Genomic DNA, 18,597 nt, shown 5'->3' with positions numbered 1-18,597 from the left:
GTGCTCCTTTCCTCCCTCTGAATGGCTCCCTGTATTACTGGCAGCATGTATTTGTTGGTGATCTCCCACCTCTGCTCTGATCATTCTTTTATTATTATTTATTATTATTATTATTATTTTTTTTTTATTCTTGAGTCTCGGCCTGCACGTTGCGGAAATATCCCAGAAGCTCCGGTGTTTGGTGTCTGCCCTTGTCTCCAGGGCCCTGGTCTCCCAAACTGCAAACTCCAGTCCAGGGCTCAGAGGAAGGGCCTGGGCACAGCAGAGCCCAGGTGACCCATGCAGAGGGACCTCCATTTGCTGTCCCTGGGGGGCCCTGGGACTGCAGGGAGGAGTGGGTGTTGGAGTCACTGAGGGCCTCAGGTGGTCCTGGCACCAAGGCCTTCATACCAAACCCTGCTGCCCCGGAAAAGTGGGCCTGTAGGTCAGCTCGTGGGCACCACCTCCAGGGCCTGGGAGTGGAAAGGGGCCTGGGGGCAGCACCTTTCAGGGGCAGATGAGGCGGGGTGGCTGCCAGCCCTGAGTGGAGGTGGGCCCAGCACACCTGTGTGTGTTATTCAGCTACCATCTCATTAGCCTCATGCTGGGAATTTACTTCCCCCTCCCCCCAATGGGCCTGTGGGAGGGGCTCTCCCCCCAGCACACCCCACACTCGATCTTCTCTTCCTTCACCTGGCTGATGAAGATGATGGTGACCCTCTCCCTTCCCTACTTCCCTCAAGAGCAGAATGAAAGCAAGCAAGCTTTGCTCTAGCAGGAAAGACTTAGGCTAGCTCTCAGAAGGAACTTCCTCCACAGGACAGTGGACTGGGATCTGGGTGAGGGCCAGGTGAGCAACAGAGGGAGAGACGTTAAAGGCTCCTTGTCTACGCCTTGGTTTGCTCATCTGTCAAATGGGACTAGTCATGCTTTCTGCCGTGAGGCCTGAAGGAGGTCAAGAACCTGAAAAGGTGGTTTTAAGCACAGCACAGGTGGAGATATTTGCTGCTGCCAGCCAACCTGGCTTCCTGGGGAGTAAGGGAGGTTTCCCTTCACAATCCCACCCCAGCTCCCACCTCACAGTCTTTCCTAGCCTTGTCCTCGCTGCCCAGTGACCCTGAAGCCCTGCCACTCCCAGGCCCGGCCACTGCCCATTGGGCCCCTCATCCCTGTAACCAGCTTAGCGGCCCCATGGGGACGGGACGCGGCCAGACCTGACTCCCTCCTCTCCTGTTTCGTAGACCGAGCGGCTGGCCTGAGCAGCAGCGGCATGGGCAGTGCCAGCCCCAGCCTCAACAGCCTGCCTCCCAGCCGCCTCCTTCTGTCCCCCAACACTGTGCTGCGGACAGGCCCAGAGAAGGTCACTGCCGGGGTGGCGGGGCCCGAGAGACGGGACTGGAGCCCCAGCCCACCTGCCACGCCCGAGCAGGGCCTGCCCGCCTTCTACCTCTCCTGCTTGGACATGCTCTACCCCGACGACAGCATGCTCTACCCCGCCAAGGGCCCCGTCCCCAGCGCTCATGACGAGCCGCCGGAGGAGCCTGAGCAGTGCCCCGTCATCGACAGCCAAGCCCCCGGGGGCAGCCTGGACTTGGCGCCGGCGGGGCTGAGCCTGGAGGAGCACTCGCTGGAGCAGGTGCAGTCCATGGTGGTGGGCGAGGTGCTCAAGGACATTGAGACGGCCTGCAAGCTGCTCAACATCGCCTCAGGTGAGCCCCTCAGTTGCCCACCCCCACAAGGTGGGGGCAGCTGGCTGAGGTCGCTGGGGAGTGGGGACATAGCCTGCTGCACTCGGGTCACCCCGGCCCAGCCTCAGCAATACTGGTGCTTCTACACAAAAGGTCAGCCCACTGCACACAGCTGTGAGCTGTGGATGGTTCCGAGGCTGGGATGGTTCCAACCCTCTGTGTGCCCAGCTACACCAGCCCAGAGTCCCCAAGTGATAGGTGCCCGATGAAGTGAATTCAAGCTCTGCACCATCTGGCCCACCACCTCCTCTCCGACTCACCTCCACTTTCTCCCCAGCCACACCTGCCTCCTTGCTGTCCCACAGTACACACCTCAGGACCTTTGCACCTGCTGGTGGTCCCTCAACCTTGAACGCTCTTCCCCCAAATATATACTTCACTTACCCCTCACCTCCTTCATGTCTTGACTCAAATGGTCCCAACCTAACTTGGCCTCCCTGACTCTCTGGGGAAGTCGCTGCTCACATGCCCACTCTGTCCGTCCCGTCTGCTTCATTTCTCTCAGCACATATGATCCGATGTGCTGCATATTTTATTTATTTATCTTGTTCACTATCTTTCTCCCCCTACTGGAACGTATATACCCAGGGGACGTGATTTTCACTTATTTTGCTCACTGCCACTTCCCCAGTTCCTAGGATGGCACCTTCTACCTAACAGATGCTCAATAAACAATAACTTAATATGGAGGCCCCGGGGAGGTGCTGGGGAGCTGAGCGGTGAACATAACACAAAAGCTTCTTCATTTATGAAGCTGACATTATAGTAAGGGACACAGGTCATAAACAGATAGGTAAATGCATCCCTGGTCCCGTGGTGATAAAGGCTCTGCTAAGGAAGGAATATCGGGAGGCCAGGCATGAGTGTGTCCACCAGGGCCTGAAAGGTGTGGCCATGGAGCTGATGCTGTGGGTGAGGGGCTGCTGAGTCCCCAGCCCTGCCCCTCCATCGTCACTGCAGTTCAGGGCAACCCTGCCCCATCTCCGTGTTCCTGGGGCCCTGGCATGTGAGCATCCCACTCTGTGCGGCTCGCACACAGGGCCATCAGGCATCCCTCAGCCCAGCCCCTCCTCCTAGCAGTCATCGGGCCATGCCCCTGACCCCAGCTGGTGCCCCCTTAAGGTAGCTCCTGCCAGTGCCCCAGCCTTCCAGTTGCCCAATGCCCAGGCCAGCCCCCCCACTCCCAGGAAGTCTCCCACGGTGCCTTCACTCCCACACTGGGCTGCAGAGGGAGGGGCCTGCCTTCTGAACAATGGGGACAGAAACAAATTGCTTTGACCCTAGAGAGGAAAATGGGTTTATTAAGTGGGGGCAGCCTAGCCTGTCGGTCACCCAGCTGGGGCACCAACTTAGACCACAGTGTTCACTTGGAACCCCACTGTGATGGTGCCCACCAGCCTGGGCTCCACCTGTGTGCCCTGCCAGGCTCACCCAGAGCAGCTCCCCAGGGGGACATCTAGGACCTAGCCTCTGAGGCCTGTAGCTGCCCCTGGCCACCCTGTGACTTGCCATTCATTCATTCATTCAGTGCATGTGCACTGAGCAGCTACTATGTACCCAGCCCCTTGTTAAGTGTTGGACAAGGAGATGGAACTCCTGTGCCTCAGTTTCCTCATCTGTAAAATATGGTAGGGGTTGGGGTTGAGGTTATAGGATTAATTCCTGATTGGGTTTTTCTCTGGTTCCCTGAGGGGCTTTGGGAAAGCAAGCAGCAGCTGGAAAAGAAGCTCACATGTTTCCAGTTTAATGTCACTGTCCCCTCCAGGGCTGTAGCTCCCCAAAAGGTCCTTTGGAGGGGCTGGAAGTGTCTGGGAGAACCCAAGGTCTGGATGAAGTGGGAGGTACAGAGGTCCCAGGCTACCCTGCCCTGAGCCAAGTTTATTTATAGGGCCCTGGCTCCTCCCTCTCACCCCACTCTCTTCTTGAGTACCCCCTCAACAGGACCCCTCAAGAAGGTCTGGCCTGGCCTGCCCCCCCCTGGGACTTCATGGTCCTGGGCCACAAGCTCCCAGTTCCCACAGGCGTGCCAGCTGAGCACAGTGGGCCACATTCCGGGTAGTGCCCTCAGCAGCCCCTGGAGCTGAGGGAGTGTCTCTTGCCCAGACCCTGTGGACTGGAGTCCAGGCAACGTGCAGAAGTGGCTCCTGTGGACAGAGCACCAGTACCGGCTGCCCCCCATGGGCAAGGCCTTCCAGGAGCTGGGGGGCAAGGAGCTGTGTGCCATGTCGGAGGAGCAGTTCCGCCAGCGCTCACCCCTGGGCGGGGATGTGCTGCACGCCCACCTGGACATCTGGAAATCAGGTGGGACATGGTGTGGGCAGAAGCAGCCCCTCCCGGACTCCTAGCCAGGGACACTGAGGGTGACTCTTGGGCCAGGATGCCCGCTGGGAGGTTACTCTCCACTGGGCTCTGCTCTGACTCCAGCCCCAAGTGCAGCTGCCTCCTGGGAGCCTGGGTGGTCGCCAGCCCCACCCTCCCAGCCCTGACCAAGCACAGAGCTCAGGGCAGAGCACATGGGAAGGGAGAAGGGAGAAGTTAGACTGTGAGGACATGAGATGTCACAGCTGATGGGACTGTGGATGCTATGAAGTTCTTCCTTGTCCTTTTAAAATTTCATTCTTTTGTTTTCTGTTGTTTTTCACTGAAGAAGTAATGGGGTAATAAATGTGCACAATTATTTTTAAAAGACCATAGTGACAGCATACCATAAAAAGTAATTCTCCCTCCCACTCCTGACCCCCGGCTTTCCAATCCCCCCTAGAGGCAACCACTGTTGCCAGTTTCTTGGGGACTTGACTAGAAAAAGTCTATGCAGATACTAGTAAATACAGACCGGTGGCTTTTACCCTTTTTAAAAACATGAGTAGTATCAGAGTGGACGTTGTTCTGTTCTTAGCAGTGCACCTGGATCTTGCTCCCCATCAGGATCCATTTGGCTGCCCTGTTCTTCCTAAAGGCTGCATGCCAGCCCCATCTCATCTCACCAGGCACCTGCTGTGTGCCCTGCACAGAGCCACATGCTTTGAAGGCAGCGCTTGCTCAGTGGGTGAAGGCTCCTGACCTTACGGGTCCGGATGAATGAGGGGACAGGACCTACTCATATGACCCAGTCAGAGACACTCCTGGCCCACCCAGGCTCCTTGCCACTGACTGCCAAGGGCAGTGGTCAGTACCAGGCCGAGTGCTGGTGGTGATGTGGGCGGACACTGGCTGCCTTCACACCCCTGCCCCCCACTGCTTGGTCTGAGGAGGGGAGGTGGGAAGGGGGCCAGGCAGAGAGCAGGGGGGTGGAAGTACTTGGTGACCTGGCAGCTGGAGGGGTGGGGTGTTTATCATACGGGACCCTGAGCAAGGTGCTGTGCAGACTTTGTCACCTAGGACCCTTGCGAGTGAGGGGGTGTCCTGACCCCCTTTCACAGGTGAACAAGGCTCCACTTCCGCTCTCCTGTCTGAACAACGGGGCTGCATCTGGGCCTCTTAAGGCCCCTCCCAGCCCTGAAATCCCAAATTTCCTTCCAGGAAACAGTTCCAGGCTGGCAGGAGGGAGGGGCCATGGGGAAATCTGAGCTATAGGGGGCATCTGTGGTCCCCGCAGTCCCACCCAAATGCCCTCTTCCCTGCTTGAGGCCTCTCTGGTCCCCAACCTCCTCTCCTTGTCCTGCAGCGGCCTGGATGAAAGAGAGGACCTCCCCCGGGGCGATTCACTTCTGTGGTGAGCAGGGCAGAGCAGGGAGGGGCCGGGCCCTCAGGTCTGAGGTTGAGGGGTGGCTGCCACGGAAGCGGGGGTGGCCTCAGGTCCCCACTCACTGCCACCCTCCCTGGCTGCCCAGCCTCCACCAGCGAAGAGAGCTGGACGGACAGCGAAGTGGACTCGTCCTGCTCTGGGCAGCCCATCCACCTGTGGCAGTTTCTCAAGGAGCTGCTGCTGAAGCCCCAGAGTTACGGCCGCTTCATCCGGTGGCTCAACAAGGAGAAGGGTGAGTGGGGACAGGGATGGGGCAGGGGGGACGGGGCTGGGCAGGCACTGAGGGCACTGGGCCCAGGGAGGAGCGGGCTGGGCAGAGGGGTGGAGCCGGCCCCCACCTGTGCCCTGAATGCCAGATATGTGGAGGTCTCTGGACCTCCTCAGGGTCTGCGTGCAGTTTGTGCCCATGTCTGTCTGTCTCCAGCCAGACTCTGTCTTGTTCAGGGTCCCCAGAGCCGCACAGCACCTAGGACATAGTAGGCTCTTGAAATTCTGCTGAGAATGGGTCACAGTCTTTGCCTTCAAAACATCATAGCTTCCCAGGGAGACGGATGATTCCCAGTGAGAAATGCTATGTGAACCACACGTGTAAGATTAGGCCTTCCAGCCACCACATTAAAAACACTTAAACAGGGGAAATCAACTTTAATAACACTTTTATTTAACTCTACATCATAAGTCATTATAATATCAACATAAAACCAACGTAAAATCTATTAATGAGATATTTTACCAAGTCTTTGATATCTGATATGTATTTTACACCCCAGTTTGGACTTGCCACATTTCAAGTGCTCAGGAGCCACCTGTGGCTAGTGGCTACCTTGCTGGACAGTGCAGGGCTCCATGGTATGCATGTGTGTGTGTGTGTTTGTATGTTTTGGCAAAGGCTCAGAGCCAAGAAACCTGGGTTCTGCGCCCCATCTTGTCCTTTGTAGTTATGGGCACCTCGACCTTAGTCTTCAGATTCATTCATCCAACAAGCCTTCACTGAGCACCTGCTCTAGTTCCGCACTTGTTCGGTGGACATTGCAAAGAGTTACAGTGTCCTGAAGGGGTCACCCCGTCCTCGAAGGACCTACATTCTTGTAGGGGAGCTAGCAGTGAAATGAGCTGGTGTGCAGAGCATGTCTGCGCTCCAACAGGATGAGGGGGCAGCTGTGCCCATGTCCAGGAGGCTTCATGGAGGAGGTGACGTGGGCTGAGTGTGGAGGATGAGAAGGGGCTAGAAGGGGTGGGAGAGAAGTTCCTGCACAGGATGTGATGACTCTACATGTACATTTAGAACTTCGAGTGAGGGAGCTGCTCCACTGGTCCTCTGGTGGCCCGGTGCTCCCGGAGGAGGTTCCACAGTAGTTTTAAGGAAGGGAGATCGGGGAGGGGGAGGGGGAGGTGGTCTGGGAAGGCTGCCTGAAGGGGATGCTGACCTGGGCCTTGCCAGGACAGTTTGAGAATGAGAACTGGGGCGTTAACAATGGAGGAGCTCTTCAACTCCACTCCAAGCACTTTCTATAACCACCCAACCCCTCTTACCGCAAGAAAAAAGGGGCCTCAGGCAGCTTCTAAAGGTAGGAAATGGCAGGGCCAGGATTCAAACCCAGGTTGGCCCTGCTCCAAGCCAGCTCCTTCCACCATCTATGCTGCATTCAACCTGCCAGCAAGGGCAGCGTGGGCAACGTGGGCTGTGTGGGCTGCGTGGCCAGTGTCTGAGAGTGGCAAAGAGGCCTTGCAGGCTTGGGAACTGGGGGGAGGGGATGACCACGCCAGTGAGCTGCAGCAGTCAGAGCCCCCTGGGCTGCCGTGGGAGGTGTGCAAACCCCACAGTAGGAGCAGAGGCTGGGCCCCAGCTAACCCACTAAGGTGCCCAGGCTGACCTGCGCCAGGGAGGCTCATGACCCCAGAGTGTTTTTTACCACTTACTGCCCCTGAAGCAGGCTGCTGTGTGCCCTTGAACCCTCACCACAACCCGGAGCAGGTATCAGGGCCCCGCAGACTCTGGCCGGCTCTGCTCTCTGAGAAACTGACCCGCTGGTCTTGGTCTTCCTCCCTCTGCTGTGCCCCGCTTGCACCGCTGTCTGTCTCTGGGCCCTCCTGCTCCCCAGGCATCTTCAAAATTGAGGACTCTGCTCAGGTGGCCCGGCTCTGGGGCATCCGGAAGAACCGCCCCGCCATGAACTACGACAAGCTGAGCCGCTCCATCCGCCAGTATTACAAGAAGGGCATCATCCGGAAGCCGGACATCTCCCAGCGCCTCGTCTACCAGTTTGTGCACCCCATCTGAGGGCTGCGGGCAGACCTCCCCTGCCGCCTGTCCCAGCCAGACCCTGAGCCAGGGCAGAGGGAGTCTGCTGGCCTCCCGAGTCCAAGGTCAGGGAGAGGAGGGCCCACCGCTCCCAGGAGTGTAAGGAGCTCTTTGCCCCACCCCCCTACTCTGGGGACCCCAATGGGGGTGCTTCCTCCTCAGGCCTGACTGTCCCAGTGCCCAGCCCACTGCAGGAGGGAGGGAGCCAAGGCTGCCAGTGTTCACAGCTCCCCAGGGAGGCACTCCCTCCACCCCAGCCTCTGATCCTGGCATTTCCAGAGCAGACCTGACAGAATGGCAATGACTTGTCCAAGGCCACTCATAGTCCAGTGCACCCTGCCATCCATGCCTGGCATGGTGCTGTGAGATTTCTGCATCCCTGAGTCGGGAAGCCAGGGTTGCCCCTGGGAATGGGTAATAAAGATACTAGAAAGCTGACATGGCCTTAGTGTCTGTGTGGTGAGTGAGTGGCACAGCCATCAATGCTCAAAGTGGTTCTGGTCACAGGGGCCTGGAGTCATCAAGGGAGGCTTCCTGGGGGAGGTGGCATTGAGCTGAGCCTAAAAGGAAAGTGATACTTGATTGGTAGAAGATGTGGGAGAGTGGCAGTGAGTCCTCAAAGCCAAGAAGAGGCTGGAATGGCCCTTGTCTCCCTCAACTCTGGTGTGAGCTGAAAGGAGGGAGGGGCTGCGCCTGACCAGGATCTATACTTAGGACTGGAGAGAAGGCAGGGTCTTTGGCCACCCTCTTGCTCTGATGTAGATCAGGGCTTTCTGCCTGAAGTGGCCCAGAGCCCTTGTCTCTATGTGGCCAACCCCAGGGGCTCTGGGCTGGGGCAGCAGGAGTGCGCAGAGGATGGTGCTTCTGTCCCCTCGTGGATGCTAGATCTGCAGTAAACAGGGTGCAAGAGAGGTTGGCTTGTTCGAGGCGCCTCTCTCCTGAAGAGAGGGTCACAGACCTCAGCAGTGCCCTCTTTGAAGCTGTAAGCCGGACAGTGGTGGGAGAGGTGGGAGGTGTGCTGGGAAAGGGTGTGGTCAGAGGGCGTGTGCGCGCCCTGGGGGGATGGGACCCACTGCCCACTCTCCTGGGCAAAGCACTTCGCTCAGCATCCTGCTGCTTCTCTATTGGTTCACGGAGCTCAGGAGTCCTGAGGGCTAACTATGTGCTTCCACTGCTGCTTTTGTCATTAAACTTCCTCCCAAATTAGGGGTTAGCTCCCCCATTTTTCAGATGGTGAAACTGAGGCTCAGAGCAGTTGACTTGCTCATGCACAGACAATCAGCAGCAGAACCAAGAACTGGACCCACCAGGACAGGGCTCTCTGTGCTTCATGGCTGGTCAGCACCCTTCGCCTCTGTAACACTAAGCTCCGGAGGACAGGCTTCCAGGAAACCAGACGGGGAGCCGGCCAGTGCTGCCCAGAGCTGCCCAGACCACTAAGGGTTAAATGCTGCCCTTAGCTGCCGCCTTCTGCCTTCAGCAATTTTATTGTCTTCAGAAGAAAGTTTACTCCTGGCAATGAGCAAACAGCACCTTGGCATCTGTCAGCTGGGGCTGGACCTGGAGGAGGAGGGGGCCTGCCCCAGGCCTGTGGCTCCCTGGGCCCCTGCTGTCTGCCCACCCCATGGGAGGGAGCAGACTGGGACGCTGGCCAGAACCCCACTTGGCTCTGCTGAACTGGTTTTGTCTTCATCTTGTCCAGCTCCTGCCCCCAACTCTGTCCCTGGAGCCACTTACTTCCACATCCCCAGTTGGCCCGATCTCGGGTAGGAGCCGGGAGGGAGAAGCGGAGAGGGGTTAGTGGCTAGGAATGGGGGGCTGGAGCTCCAGAAAGGGGAGCCGTGGGGAGTGGGGTGGGGCAGCTCACTGCTCTGAGGATCTGCCACGAGGCACATCCCCTCTGCGTTCCCTCTGTGGCACACATCCACCTAGTGACACCTTGTGGGCTGGCAGCAAACTTCTGACTCCCCTTCCTCCTCCACACACCTGCCTATCAGAACCTCATCTAGCCTAGGTATCCCCTGACCCTCCTCATGCGCCCCACATCCAGGGCTCCCCATCACTGCATGGACCAGCCTGTGCACGTGAGACAAGGCAACTGCTGTCTTCATGTGAAGAGCCCTCCTTGGCTAAAGCCAGACTCTGGTCCCTGGAGGTGGATTCAGGAGAGAAAGGCTACGTCCTGGAGAACAGATTCAACCCCCACCTTGACCTTTTCTCCCTGCCCTGAGCACCCCCGAGGCTTGGGGAAAGCAGTGGGGTGAGGGGACTGTAGTCTGCTTGTCTTGAATATGGGGTATGTGTCAGTGCCCTGACAGGCTGCTGGGACCAGAGGAGCCTCAGGAAGACATCTAACCAGACTGGGAAAGTGGAGGCCAGGGTGGGGGTGGCGGTGGGGATACAGCGAACTGAGAGCAGAGCTGGAATTGGACCTAGGATTCCTCCCCTGCTCAGAAGAGACCCAGCTGGTGTGGAGGCTGGAGCAGGGCCGCTGCCTGGCCAGGCCTGGGCCTGGCAGAACAGAGCTCAGAGCTGAGAGCTCCAGTGTGCCCACTCCCCTGAGAAATCCTCCTGGAGGAGCCCTACTGGGGGCGGGGGGCACAGAGAAATGCAATCAGGGGTCAGAAAGGGCACAGGGAAGTGTGGCATGGCCTGATGTCACACCACAGGGAGCCTGGGACTATGGACGACCAGGAACCACTGGCTTTAGCAATCACTTTTAGAATTTTGCTTTGAAAATTTAAATCTGTTGCCCTGGCTGGGTGGTTCAGTGGGTGGGAGTGTTGTGCTATACAACAAAAGTTGAGGGTTTGATTCCCAGGCAGGGCACATACCTTGGTTGTGGGCTTGCTCTCTGGCTGCTCCGGGTGAGTACAGGAGGCAACTGACAGATGTTTCTCTCTCCCAACCCCCTTCTTCTCTAAAAATCAGTGAAAACATATCCTCGGGTAAGGATTAAAAAAAAACTGAGACCTGTTCAGGGGTCAAATTCACTCTTGACCTGTGAGTTTGGGGACCCCAAATGCCCCAGCTCTCCTGGTCAGTGCTCATCACCAGGCACCCCGGACCCAATGGCCACTCGGGAGCCTCAGAGAGCATCCAGTGGAACTGTCCCTGCACAGACAGGACCCTGGGCCCTGGAAGGCAAAGGGGCCAGCCCTCAGTTGCCCAGCCCATTGGTGGTCAGCCAGGACAGCCCCCAGTCATCCTGGGCACTCCCTGCCCACAGACATCCCAATCACAGGCAACTCTCGGAGGCCTCAAAAGACACATGACTCAAGATGACAACGCCCAGCCAGGTTGACACAGTTCTGGATTTTATCCACAGTCATACAGTCACAACTTATATATATATATTTGTATTTATATACCTTTAAATTACACAATCATGTACAAAACAGGTGCATTGCTGAGACCACAGCACTTCTCGGAGTTTCACAAGTGTCGGACTAATGAAGTCAGGAAGCCGAGGCAGACGGCAGGGCAGCCCAGCTCCAGCACAGCCAGGCTGCAGACGGTGGTTAACTCGGGATGAAACACATTACTCGCTGGGCCCCGGGGCGGGCCCTGCAGCATCGAGGGTGTAGGCAGGGGGCTACAGGAGTTGGTGGGCACGGTGAGGGGCACAGCCCCCACACTGGGTGTTGAGTGCCCTGACACCAGCACTGACAGGTGGGTCAGGACCCCGGGAGCTCAGAGGGTCTTCCAGGTGAGACCCTCTGCTCTGGGGCCTGAGGACCCTGGATTGCTCAGAAGGAATGGGGTTTTGAGTCCCTGCCCTGGAGTGGACAGCTAGAGTGCTGAGGGGGACAGCCAGGGCCACCACTCCTCCCCAGGTGTTGGGAAGCTGCTGGCACAGAGAGGGGGAGCCCAGGCCCCAAGGTGCAGATGTGGCAGCTTCCTGACTTCCAATGGTAGGTGGTGAAGGGCAGAGGCCCCCACCCCAACTCCTGTTTGGAGGAGAGGCAGAGGGGAAGGGGGCTTTTGTTCTGGAGTTGGGAGGGCTGTTTCTGAAATCTTGCTCCAGGCTCTGAAGGGTCTAGGGCACATCTCAGGATGTGGTGGAGGCCCAGAGAGCAGTGACAAGAAAGGGGATGCTAGGGGGTAGTGTGCCTGTCCCTAAGGGTGTCATCGCCCTCATCCCCCCAACTTCCCTGGCCGTGAGGGAGGCCTGCCCCAGCTCTGTGCTCACATGGACAGGGTCAGGGCCTTGAGACTGGGGACTGTGACCTAACAGTGAGCTGTGGGAAGAAGAAGCAAAGAGCAAGAGGCTGAGGGGTGACAGAGAAGCTGGGGGATCACACTCTCTTCACCTAGAGGCCCAGGGCCAGGTCCTATGAAAGGGGGAGAGTGTCTGCAGGCCTGAGGCCCACAAGTGGCATCGCAGTGAACAAGGTTCTCCTGGAACTGCAGGAAGTCCCAGGGCCTCACCACAGAGGCTCTGGGAGACTCCTCTTCCAGCCAGTCCCCCATCTCTTGGAGTCTTGTCCTGCCTTGGTCTGCTTCCCAAGCACCCCACCCCCACCGCCATGGGAGAGGCTGGTCCCTGGTAGGAAATCGTAATCCAGCAGCACCACTTTCTTTCACCAGCCAGAGGAAACACTACTGCTCTGGGCAGACCCTTCGTCTCCTCTCACCCCAAAGTCTTTCAACTGAGACCCAGGCTTGGAGAGATGGGGAAGGGGGCTGCCAGCAGGGGGAATGTTGCTCCAGAGCTAGGGCTGTGGTTGTAGGGGAGAGGACAGGGAAGAAAGACATGGTGACTGCCCTGCTCCTGAGGGCCAGGGCTCCTCCCTCCTGCCAACCCCATGCCTCTTCTATTGGCTGCAGACTTTCCCTGGTGGTCCAAGGCTGGAAGCTCCCATGGGCCCCGTGGTGTCTCCCCAGGCAGCCAGAGAAGGAGAGAGAGGAATGAGAGGCCCCAAGGCTTGGTCTCTTGAAGGCTGTTTGAGTCCAGTGATCCTCTGGTTTCAGATGGTATTGAGGGAGGGAGGGTGGGTGGGTGGGCAAGATGCCCTCCTCCCCAGGAAATGGGAGGAGGCTGCTACTGTTGCTGGCTTTGCCCTGGGCTTTGGGGCCCCTGCCCCTGCCCCTGCCTGAAGACTTGAGGTGGGGAGTTGAGGGGGGGTGTCACTGCAAATACTGAAGGGTGTGGCTCTGAGGGAGAGCCTGGGCCTGGGGTGCACACAGCTGGGAAGAGGGGCCTTAGTGGGGTCCTGGTCCCTCAGCTGAGCCTGGCGTTGAAAGGACTGAGGGCCTGTCCCCCTTCACTCACCCTCCGACACCACAGTGAGAGTCACCAGCTACAGCTCAACCCTTGTCATGCCTGGGGGTGTCTAGGGACACCTGGAAACCTCTATGGGAGAAGAGGGTGGCCATTCCTCTTGCAGTGTCACCAGTCCTGAGGGGTGAGGCCAGGGAAACAGGGCACTCCCCAGGGCACAGTGCAAGACTAAACACTCGGAGCCCCTTGTCTGGGGTTGAGGGGAGGCCTCTGAGAGTAGGATGGTGGTGGGAGGGGAGCAGGGAGAGGCAGGAGGAGGTGGTCAGAAAACCAGGCCCAGGGCAGGGGGCAGGGCAGGGGCTGGCAGCCTGGGGTGGGGAAGAGAGGTTGGGATGGGGGCAATGGAGCAGGATAGGAAGGTCCAGGAGACATCTCTCAGGGCTCAGGAGACTCTTTGGTGGGATCTAAAGACTGGATATTGATGTCTCTGTCGGGCTAAGCCCTAAGACCCTCCCCTACCCAGGGGCCATCACCCCAAGTCCCAACACCCTGGCCTCCAGGCGGCCCTGCAAATGCTCCATCTCTTTGTATTTTTTGTTTTGTTCTATTTTGACTTTTAAAAAAATAAAAGCTTGATCGTAAAATATGTCTGGAACTCTATGGCGAGGGGTGGTGACAAGAACGGGAAGGGAGGGGAGGTGGTGGGCAAGGGGCGAGGGGCGGTGGGAGGGGAGCGGGGCAGCTAGATGGCCTCCACGTAGTTGGCGGGATAGAGGCCAAACTGCCCGCTGTCCAGCCGCCCGCGGCACCAGCCCTGCTCGTCCTCCTCGCCCAGCTTCGTGAGCTCGTCTCCTGGGGGACAGAGAGGCTCCTTGACGGGGCTCCCGGAGCGCTGGCCCTCCGCCCCCACACTGCGAGGTGAGCCCTCCGACCCCAAGACGCTGGGCCGACCCCTAAACCTCCCCCATTATTGCCCCAACGCCTGCCCCTGGGGACCAGCCCCAGACACACCCGGACACCCCCTAATCTGGCTCTAGGCCCGCTTCCAGCTTCATTTCCCAGGTCAGGAATCCTGTTCCGCCACCCCCGGCCCTCGGGCGGGCCCCCAGCCCGTGCCTGGCCCACTGTGTCCCCAACTGTGTTCTCGGGTCCGGACCCCGCCGCGGGCACCCAGCGGCCACTCAGGCCCCGCCCTCGCCCTCTAGTTCGAGTCCGGTCCCGGGAGCTCAGGTCACACTCCGTCTTGGCCACGCCCCGAACCAGGCCCCTCCCACAGCTGCGCTCCCTGCAAATCAGCACGCCCGGCCCTCAGGCCCCGCCCACCCATCAGGCCCCGCCCCGGCCCCGCCCCTCGTACCGGCCTTGAAGCTGAGCTCGTCCTGCTCCTGGCCGTCGTAGTCGTACAGCGCCCGCACACGCACTCCCTTGGCTTCGTCCTCGAAAGGGTTGGCGCCCCCGTTGGCCTCATTGCCCCCAAATGTGTTCCCGCTGTCGTCGTCTGACCACTCGGTGGTATAAGGCTGGCCCCTGTCATAGCTGCTAACGCTGAGCAGCAGAGAGGGCCCCGCATGAACCGCCTCTGCCCCGTCCCCCGGCTGCCCCGCGGCCCCGCCGCAGCGCGGGCCTGGCCGAGGCTGGCGCAGGCGGGGCCTTGGAAGAGGTCCCGAGCCAGTGGCCCTGACAGCTCTTTAAACAGATGTGACACAAGACTATTTGCATTATTGCTCAGCCTTAGAGAGGGGCTGCTGACGGGGACCCCAGAGAGCACTTGACTCCTCATCTGAGTACAATCTAGTGGTGAAGGGTGATCTTTCTGGAGCCAGATTCGGGCATCACATCCTGGCTCTGAGGCTTACTACCCAGCTGCATGACCTTCTGCAATCACTTAACCCCTCTGGGTATCAGCTTCTCCATCTAAAAAATGGAGCATATTTACACACTGGGGAATATTTACACACTTCTCAGATTGTTGAAGGCATCAGTGAGTTAATATATGAAAATGTTTGGAACAGTGCCTGGCACAGTAGGTGCTCTCAAAGGATTAGCTATCACTATCTTTGAAAGGAGTACGAGGTTGCTGTGTTTCAGACCATTCTTGTCTCTTAAGGTAAACCTCAAGACTCCTGGCCTCTAGGAAGCTCCACAGGAGGCACTCACCTGCCACGGTCCCCAGCCTGGGATGTGGACTCCACCACCCCAGTGGCATTGGTCAGCGGTGCCCCCTCTGCCTTCTTAGGCTGTTTCTCCTTCTTGGTGGCAGTGTGAGGGAGGTCTGGGTTCCACTCCTGGTGGGCACCAAGGGAGCAGTCAGGCTCGGGAATGTTCCCTGAGGCCCCTTCCAGCCTTTTCAAACTCCTCTTCCCCATCCCCACACATCCTTACCTCAAACTGGGGCCAATTCATGGGCATGCCAGGGCCGCTGGTGCTGCGGAACCATTTGAGGTCGTCCTGGGCATCAGCCCCCCGGATGGCCTGCTCCAGCTCCCGGTACACTTGGACATAGCTGTGCACAGGGGAGACGGGGAGGTGGAGGGCAAGATGCACATGGCCCCTTCTCCTCGGTGAGGGCAGGAGCCCATTCAGGGGACCAGGGTGCTGGGGTGGCCCCCAGCTAGAAATCAGGCAGGCTTTCCAAGGAGCAATCTCCGTGCGGGCACGCCCAGTGGACACCCCGCACGGTCGCCGCCTTAGGCACACCCATCCATCCAAGCACATTTCTGGAGTACTTAGTGTGCATCGGCTTGCAGCAGCAGCCACTGTGTTTGGAGCTGCTTCTCTCTTGGCCCCTGCGGCTCAGCCCTCCCCTTCCTGTCACTAACATGGGGCCCGGGATGCGTCGCACACCAGCCCTACCCTCTGCTGCCTGTGCTTGAGCCCACCATGCTGCCACACCCCACTACCTGCTATTCTCAGCTAGGTTCAGGTGACGTTTGATGTCCAGCAGCACCTCCTTGAGGAAGACCAGCCGCTTTTCCTCAAACTGCTGGCACTGCTCAAACACCTGCTCCATGCCCTCCATGTACTGGGGCGTGGTCTTGCCCACTTCATCCAGCACCTTCTCATACTTCTCCTGTGTCTGTAGGCACCAGGAGGAAGGGAGGGTGAGACCCAGGCGTGCAGCTGCCAGCCACCGCCCACTCCAAGAGGCCCTGAGCCCAGCCTGGCTGGCACCTTCTGCACATCCTGCTTGCACTTGTCCACTTTGTCCTGAAGCTTCTTCTGCTGCTCGGGTGTGACTGACTGCTCGGTCTTGCTATTCATCTCCCGCGTCACAGCCAGCTTCTCCTCTTTGCAGGCCAGATGGTAGGCCTTCTTGGCTGCCTCGAGCTGTGGGGAGTGGGAACAGGGGGCAGGCCTCCTACTTGTGAGCAGGAGCAAATGTGGTCACCTGTCAAGCCCTCCCACCTGCCCACTCTGCAGGAGCTGTGAGCACACAGTCTTAAGAGGCAGAAGGGATGCAGGCCCTGGCTCCAGGTATTTGGGAGCAACGCCCACCCATTTGTGGAGGTCTCCCTGCTCGGCACTGCCTGCTGGAGAGCACTGCAGTACCTGCCCGGCCTGTGGATACTTCTTCCTGGAAGGCAGTCCGGCTCCCCCGTGGCACACCCCAGCGAGCAGTGCACCGCCACTCCATCTGCAGACACCCTCCCTCTGATCGGAGCGCCCTCTGAGCTCAGCTGCCCGCCCTCCCCCATTGCAGCCGCCGCCCACCGGGCACCTCCTTCATCTTCTTGGCCCAGGGCTTCTGGGCCTTGCGGAAGCCATCTTCAGCCTCCTTGGTCTCCTTGAAGCCGCCCATGATCTGCTTGTGATAGGCGTCCTTCTGCCAGTTCTTGACCTTCTCCAGGTCCTCGTTCAGTAGGCTGTTCTTCACCTCCTGGTGCAGTTCGCTCACCTTGTCCGCCTCCGTCATGATGGCGCCCCAGGCCCGCTCCAGGCTGCCATACTGTGGGCCTGAGGAAATGGCCGTGGGGTCACAAGGCCTTCCGGACCCCTGCCTAGAGGCCCCCCCTATACCTCTTTTCTCTGCGGCTTCCCCATGCATCCCAGAGCAGCAGGGCCTCTACTCTCCCTACGGCTCTCTTCATCCCGCAGGGCCAAGCACAGCCCCCGCTCTGTCATATGCCTCAGCCCGCAGCCCTCACTGACTCTTCTCCGCATCTGCCTCTGTGCCTGCTCCCTACCTCCCCTCAGCTCTGAGCTCTCACAAACCCAGCACGGCACCAGGCACACAGTAGGTGCTGCAGGAATGTAGGCTGAATGTGAACTGAAGAACCAACTGGTACCAGGAGGCCACTGGGACTACACACCCCACAGCCTGTTTCACTGCGTACTGGCACCAACTCTGTGCCAGGCACTGTGCTGGGCAGTAGAGGCCCAGCCCTTGCCCTTGTGGGATTTAGAGTCTAGTGGAAGAGAAAACATTAACTAATATATGTAAACGTCAACTTGAAACTTCTAGATTAAAGTAATCTGGAGACATGACAACTAAATGCAATATTCGATTCTGGACTGGATCCCAGACCAGCAAACAATTGCTATAATAAAGTTTGCATATGGGCTATATTAAATGTCCTAAAGTTGATAGTTGAACTCTGGTTACATAAGTAAATGTCCCTATTCTTAGGAGATACATGAAGAATTTAGGGTGAAGGGACATGTCTCCATCTTAAATGTTTCAAAAAATATGCATATAAATAGGGATAAAACAAATGGGTAAAATGTTAGCTGGTGAATCTGGGTGCAGCTCTGTACTATTCCTGCAACATTTCTCGGAGTTAAAATTATTTCAGAATAAAAAGTCTGGGGTCTTGTTTGTTTTTTAAATCCAATCTAAAATTGTACAAAGTGGAGCTGAAGTACAGGGAGGCCTGGCTTGGTCTGGGAGGGGAGGAGTGCAGGTGTGGGGACAGTTTCTGCAAAGGCCCTGTGACTGGAGGCTCAGGTGTACCCAGATGGCTGGGTGCTCCCAGGACTCAGTGGGGTTAGGGCCTGGGGTGTGCGCAGGGGCGGGCGCGGGCGGGGGGCACCTTTCTCGATGAGCTGGCGCCAGCGCTTGGCCCAGTCGGTGAGCTGCTGCGCGTAGGCCTTCTCGATCTTGGCACGCTCCTGCACGCAGTTCATCAGGTCGTTGCACAGGCGGTGCCCGTCATCGATGCGCTTCACTGTCCGCTTGTAGTTCCCCACCTGGCGGCCAAGCAGCGCGCATGACTCCGCCCCGCCTGCTCCGGCTGCCGTGCCCCGCAGGGGGCGCCTGCCACCGCCACCACCATCCTGGTGCGCCTCCAAGCCCTCTGATTTTCCAAGGACTTGGCACCCCGCGTCATACCCGTCTATACACTGCTTCATCACACTTTAAACATAATTTTGTTGCTGCCACAAAATGCAGGTTTTTTTTATAATTTGGACTTGGGCCAAATGAATTATTCATTTTGTTCTCGTGAGCTAAATCTATTATATTTATATAGAGTCATAAGCATCGAGTTGAGCTCCAACTTCTTGACATAATATTATGTTTTGTAGACATCTCATTAAACACTTATTAATTTAGGTTTGGCAGTTTTCACTTTGGGTTTCATAAGCCAATAGAAAATTTTTT

General features: G+C 58.0%; 2 protein-coding genes across 6 annotated transcripts in view; one reads left to right on the top strand and one right to left on the bottom strand.

The window, feature by feature from the left end:
* Positions 1-223: 223 nt before the first annotated feature.
* On the top strand, positions 224-8,103 carry SPDEF (SAM pointed domain containing ETS transcription factor). The gene is made up of 6 exons (XM_081140641.1): positions 224-272; positions 1,221-1,688; positions 3,831-4,028; positions 5,392-5,439; positions 5,558-5,704; positions 7,575-8,103. Exons 2-6 carry the CDS (start codon positions 1,250-1,252, stop codon positions 7,751-7,753), a joined length of 1,011 nt encoding a protein of 336 aa, XP_080996767.1. The 5' UTR covers positions 224-272; positions 1,221-1,249; the 3' UTR covers positions 7,754-8,103.
* A 2,966-nt stretch (positions 8,104-11,069) lies between these two features.
* Positions 11,070-18,597, bottom strand: part of PACSIN1 (protein kinase C and casein kinase substrate in neurons 1) — a 51,422-nt gene continuing 43,894 nt past the window's right edge. For 4 of the 5 annotated variants that reach the window (XM_081140953.1, XM_081140952.1, XM_081140951.1 and 1 more), the window contains exons 4-11: positions 18,029-18,185; positions 16,717-16,952; positions 16,170-16,325; positions 15,899-16,074; positions 15,381-15,501; positions 15,156-15,283; positions 14,356-14,543; positions 11,076-13,850 (exon numbers count right to left, since the gene is read on the bottom strand). In XM_081140953.1, coding sequence (XP_080997079.1) covers positions 13,741-13,850; positions 14,356-14,543; positions 15,156-15,283; positions 15,381-15,501; positions 15,899-16,074; positions 16,170-16,325; positions 16,717-16,952; positions 18,029-18,185 — 1,272 coding nt within the window. In that variant the 3' untranslated portion in view covers positions 11,076-13,740. Of the gene's footprint in view, positions 13,851-14,355; positions 14,544-15,155; positions 15,284-15,380; positions 15,502-15,898; positions 16,075-16,169; positions 16,326-16,716; positions 16,953-18,028; positions 18,186-18,597 lie in introns of all 5 variants that reach the window. The other variant, XM_081140950.1, reaches the window with a different exon arrangement.

The sequence above is a fragment of the Miniopterus schreibersii genome, assembly GCF_964146895.1.
Source record: "Miniopterus schreibersii genome assembly, chromosome: 6".
Taxonomy (NCBI): domain Eukaryota; kingdom Metazoa; phylum Chordata; class Mammalia; order Chiroptera; family Miniopteridae; genus Miniopterus; species Miniopterus schreibersii.
This window is presented reverse-complemented; position numbering and strand designations above follow the sequence as displayed.

What these genes read in the sequence shown, in the direction of transcription:
- SPDEF (XM_081140641.1), top strand. Translation starts at nt 1,250, where the DNA reads ATGGGCAGTGCCAGCCCCAGCCTCAACAGCCTGCCTCCCAGCCGCCTC. An exon ending in GCTGCTCAACATCGCCTCAG is followed by an intron (nt 1,689 to 3,830) that starts GTGAGCCCCTCA and finishes TCTCTTGCCCAG; the next exon opens with ACCCTGTGGACTGGAGTCCA. An exon ending in CGGGGCGATTCACTTCTGTG is followed by an intron (nt 5,440 to 5,557) that starts GTGAGCAGGGCA and finishes CTGGCTGCCCAG; the next exon opens with CCTCCACCAGCGAAGAGAGC.